At 40.2% G+C, this 5,631-nt stretch overlaps 1 protein-coding gene across 1 annotated transcript in view; it reads right to left on the bottom strand.

Moving 5' to 3' along the window:
* crb2a (crumbs cell polarity complex component 2a) overlaps window positions 1–5,263 on the bottom strand; it is a 137,368-nt gene extending 132,105 nt beyond the window's left edge. Inside the window, exon 1 of the mRNA XM_032511916.1 lies at window positions 5,008–5,263. Coding sequence (XP_032367807.1) covers window positions 5,008–5,074 — 67 coding nt within the window. The 5' untranslated portion in view covers window positions 5,075–5,263. The remainder of the gene's footprint in view (window positions 1–5,007) is intronic.
* Window positions 5,264–5,631: the final 368 nt, after the last annotated feature.

The raw sequence follows: 5,631 nt of genomic DNA, 5'->3' as shown, positions 1-5,631 counted from the left end.
CCTATACCTGTGAAAGGTGCTATATAAATAAACTTTTACTTACTTACTTACTTAGCAGCATCCTTGCTTCTCGGAGCAATCTGCACACTGTTGACCTTTTCCAGCTACACCGGGACTAGCCAGTTACTACAGTTAGCCTTCGCTTCTACGCTATCACTGTGCAAGCCACAGACATCATTTGGCCCGTTTCCATGTAGATACATAGTCACTGACATGGTCATAACCACCACAGTGTTCAATTACCTATTTTTGAGCCAGAATAAACTTCAAGGTTTTGTCGCAAAGGCATAACCTGTCTTCTGGAGGACATAGCTAGACCACCAGTTTCATGAGTGGCAAACAGGTGTGATGGTCCATAATAATCCATAGTCTCTATATGATTCAATCTTATTGGATATACTGTGGCAATCATTTGTTAAAAGTTTAAAATTTGACATACCACAAACACGTCACAGGCAGTGAGCCCCAGCAGCCAACCCCTATGACTCGGGCAGCTGCTCTCAGCTTTACACCATGGTCCAGTGTCACCCTCTGAAAGCAGAAGGTTGCTGTCATTTCCAATTTTTGTTGAGGTGCATCTTCCCTTGATGTGAACCGTAGACACTAACTGTGTTTGATCTGTACAGATTACAGAGGAGAGAAGAGCCCATGGTTTCCAGATTAGGCTCACGTCTGCTTGATGTAAGAAGAGAGCAGGATAAACACCAGCATTGATTGAGCAGGTGATCCTTTGCTTGCTTGGTAAGAAACTTAACATAAGTGCTGTTGGGTCAAACATTTGTGAAGAGTCAGGAAAGTTCTTTCTTCTAATGAATTCAGTTGATTTCATTGATTTATCCCTGTCTTTAAAGAACCCCATTCAGCACTTTATAGCACAGTGTTCATCTGGATTTTTTCTGAATGTCACATCAACAACTTCATATGCTCTATTTCATCAGGTTCACTGTCACCTCATGCGTTCAAGATGCTTAATTCAAAATTAAATTCTCACTTCCTATAATACCAGTGTAGGGGAAGTATGGTATGGTTAAGGTGAGGGAAATATCATAGTTATGGCAATCAAAATATGCCAAAATAATAATAATAACACTTGGTTAAGGTTCAAGTTTTTAAAAGAGCAAACATTAATTGCAGGTCTCTGATAGGGACACACCATCTCCAGCATTGGCACTGAATGCAAAAAGTGAGATATTTAACCATGCAACATGGACCACATTGCTATGACCATGTTGCTCATGTAATTCTATAATATATAACAATATAACACATCCTTTATTTGCCAAGTACATTTTACACCTACAAGGAATGTGTCCTCTGCAATTAACCCATGCTAACTGACCAGAGTCCAGCGGCAGTTGGAATGTAATGCCGTGCATTAGTCAAGGGCTAGTCAGAGTTCCCAGCATGCATTTCGTTACCATGGGAGAACCTGCTCTACAGAGAACGGACCTCAGCGTGCTAACGATAACTCTAATGATGCCATAAAACCAGCTTCAATTCTAGCAGCAACATTTAAGATTCAAATGAAGTAAATTAAGAAATCGAATAATTCAAAAAACCCAACCCTGAATTCCCGCAGAAGGCATGTTTGACCCCCATCTCAACTTTGAACATGAGGTTCTAGCTTTCCAAATCAGTGCATCTTTGACATTTCCTAAAATAATACATTTCTGGGACAATAATATTAATAGACTGGTATTGATTTTGATGTGTGGTCTAGTTTGTCACTTTATGTCTCTCTGCTTCATTCAAGCATTGCTTTTTTTACTGAACACACCTTCTTCCTATCCACCCCTCCCCCCCCACTTTAGTCTTTCCCCCGTCTTCCACCTGAGCAGGTCTGGCCTCCCTGAACTCCAGAGCCGTTCCACAGTGTAATCCCTCGAGCCTCTTTGGGCCAATCCCCTTGCTCCTCTAATCTCCGGATGGGGGATACATGCACAGATTACAGCTCAAGCATGTGTCCACTCTCAGTCTCCAGATTGTCTCTCACATACTCTTCTTCTTCTCTTCTTCTTTTCTTACTTTGAGCTCACATTACCCCAGCTTCCCATACTCAAACCCTCATTAAACAAGGCACACAATGGAATAACACCATAACATTTTAACGTTTTACACAATTTTTATACACATAACCAAAGCAACTCTGTCTTCTATTAACTGTCCAATCAGGAGCTCCAAAATATCTTTCCTTGAGGTCCACAGCTCAGCACCAGAGCATTCTGTCTATCACACACTGATTTGCTCTGTCTCTTGTCTCTGCCTCCCACAGAGACAGATGAGCAGTGTTTCTAGTTTTCTCTCCTGTGAATGAAACAGATGACAGAAAGCAGAGCTTGTCCAAACCCAAGCCCCTGCTTCCATAAATCCAAGCACGCACGTATCTACAAACCCCAATGAAGTTGGGACCAGGTGTAAAACGTGAAAAAATACAATGATTGGCAAATCCTTTTCAACCTGTATTCATTTGAATACGCTATAAAGATAATATATTTAATGTTCAAACAAGATAAACTTTATTTACTTACAAATATTCACTCCTTTTGAATTTGATGCCTGCAACACGTTCCAAATTCAGCTGTGTTACATCACCTTTCCTTTTAACAACACTCAATAAGCTTTTGGGAACTAAGGACACTAATTGTTAGTAATTGTTGAAGCTTTTTAGGTGGAATTCTGTCCCATTCTTACTTGATGCATAACTTCATTTGCTCAACAGTCAAGGGTCCCCGTATTTTGCTCTTCATCATGCACCACACATTTTCAAAGGGAGACAGGTCTGGACAACAGGCAGGCCGGTCTAGTACCCACACTCTTTTACTATGAAGCCACGTTGTTGTAACACGTGCATGTGGCTCAGCCTTTTCTTGCTGAAAGATGAAATGGATGGATGAAAATGTGGACTTGTCAGACCACAGCACACTTTTCCACTTTGCATCAGTCCTTCTCAGATGAGCTCGGGCCCAGAGAAGCTGGCTGAGTTTTGAGTTTTATCTGGACCTTTTAGATGTAGTGACGAACTGCGTTAACTGCGTTAACTGCGTTAGTTTTCTGAAGTGTTCCTGAGCCCACGTGGTAATATCGTCTACATAATGAAGTCACTTTTAAATGCAGTGCTGCCTGAGGGATCGAAGGTCATAGACATCCAATGTTGGTTTTTGGCCTTGGCGCTTACGTGCAAATTTCTCCAGATTCTCTTTTTATGATATTATGGACTGTAGATGATGAAATCCCTACATTCTTTGCAATTGTACATTGAGAAATGTTGTTCTTAAAATGTTGACTATTTGCTCACGCAGTTGTTCACAAAGTGGTGAAACTTGCCCCCTTGTATTCTGTCTTATTCACTGTACATTTTACACAACATCCTCACTTCATTGGAACTGGGGTTTGTACATTTTGGCACTGGAATTGATCATGAACACTGTGTGACTGATATTTCATCATCAGATCATGTGTCCAGTGGTGTGCCTCAAGGGTCAATTCCTGAGCTCTTCCTGTTCTACTGTGGACATTGGACTTGGTAAAGAAATGTTTCAATATGTTGTACCTCCTGATTACTTGTTATTGCAAATTTTGGCAGTTTTCCATCCCCACCTGAATCAGGTTCCGGCTCATCCAAATGCTTTCATTCTGCAAAAGCTCCGCCCCCTCTCTAAACAAGTTGATAACATAGGTATAATCCCAGTTGAACATTTATTTAATAAAGTAACATTATCAAGAACAAGAGTGGCACGGTTCACATTTACATGAGTCACTCTAGTGAGCACTTATTTTTGACTTTGGTTGGAATGATAAGTATCACCTGCTTTTTTATTTTTCTCATGTCAAGTGAAGTTGAACCTATGCATTTATAATTGCTTTATAGCAAGGGTTTTATAGCTATTTTAAAAGACTGCTCTGCTTCAGTCGGCACAATCCATACAGAATTCCAGTAAAGTTCCACTGAATGATGAACTCACAGTAACTGGACCTGTGTGCTATCAATCATGTGTTTTAGATGAGCAGCAGTCCCTGCCTTTTTTCTGCCACCATGGCGTTAATGTTTTTTACCATTTCATTCAATGAAAAGAGTCGATGCTTAGAAACAACTCCCAGAGATCACATCATCACATCACAGAGAATGTCTTCGGCCTGATGTCCCTTTGCCTTTTAAATGTTAATAGAACAGAACTTTCAGAAACAAAACGTAACTTTCTTGGACATTGTGTGACCTTATTTATGTGCATACAGATATGAATGAGATTCTCTCCACTGATCTCACCCCTGTTTGCTCTGTTTGAGTGTGCATGGCTGAGGAACACTGCCTCTGATTCAGATCCAGTCATGTGTCAAATCTAAAAGACAGAGCTAGTAAAAAAACTGAAATAACTGTCCATTGACCATCAACACCTACAATCAACAATCTAAGCTTTCACCGGCCGCTAATGTTTAAGAATCCAATTAAGAGATTTGTCTACTAAACATCATACAGTGTCAGTAATTACAATAACGATCCTGCACATGCTCAAGGTTTCTCAGTAGTGTGAAATCCATGGGAAACTAGTCAATGCCCTCATAATTGTTGTAAGTGACAAAAGAGGAACCACCCCCAACCTGTCTCCATCTATTTGAGTCTCCTTATACAGTGGGAGCACACAGGAGCCCAATAAGCACCTCCCAAAAGCCCACTTATGTGCCATTCATCGAGCAGCCCCTCTGAGAGCCTTGCTGACATTCCTGAGGCCTGCTCCATCACGGCTCCTCTGGACTAACCAATATAGCACTTATATTCTTTGTGTTATCCTGTATGCTGCAAATATTTGAGGTAAAATAGTTACAGTTGTTATATTTATGCCCTTGTAATAACTCTTTCTATCAAACCTGTTACTTTTACAGGAAAAGTACGAACAGCACAGAATATCTTGAGATATATAATTTGATTTCCTTCAATTACCATTAAACAGACACACTCATTCAAAAGGAACACTTCAAACTGTCCTGGAACACAACAGTTGTCTTACTCACCCCATTTGAACATCATCATTGTCAGCAGTACTGTCTTTAGATTCAGATGAATTTTCCCCAACTCCATGGTAAAACCAAGGACCAAAAGGTAATATGTAGAAAAAAAAAAAGTGAAAAGACCTAAAGTAGTGACATGCGGCTGTGTAGTGGAGAAGCTCCTGGCTACGTTGCTGTTGCCCAGTGTTTAGAGGCTGGCATGCTACACACTGCCCATGCTTGGCTACTGATGAGTGCAGCAGCGAACTCTAACAGACAGCCCTCCCTGCTCTGCACTCACAGAGTGTAATCAGCCATGAGAGCAGCGAGACGACAGGAAAACATGAGCTGGATTAACACTTGCTAATAAGGATGCTCATTCTCTGAGCTCCTGGTTAAAAGGGATACTGTAAGGGAAGGCATGAAGAAACCATATGTTTAAAAAAAAGGCAAGGCTTACTTTCTTTTGAAACAAACAACAAAAATCAATATTCTTTTCTCTGTATTTTAGTTATGAGCCTTTACCAAACAATAAGGATGTCCATTTATCTCTATTAAAAACACATTTAATTCTAATTTAAATTAAATTAATGATGATTTAATTAAATTAAATTTTTTGAATTTTAATTCTCTTTTTGTGGACTAGAG

Source organism: Etheostoma spectabile, unplaced genomic scaffold (genome assembly GCF_008692095.1).
Source record: "Etheostoma spectabile isolate EspeVRDwgs_2016 unplaced genomic scaffold, UIUC_Espe_1.0 scaffold546, whole genome shotgun sequence".
Classification (NCBI taxonomy): Eukaryota; Metazoa; Chordata; class Actinopteri; order Perciformes; family Percidae; genus Etheostoma; species Etheostoma spectabile.
The sequence above is the reverse complement of the archived record's forward strand: the minus strand, read 5'-3'. Positions and strand labels throughout refer to the sequence as shown.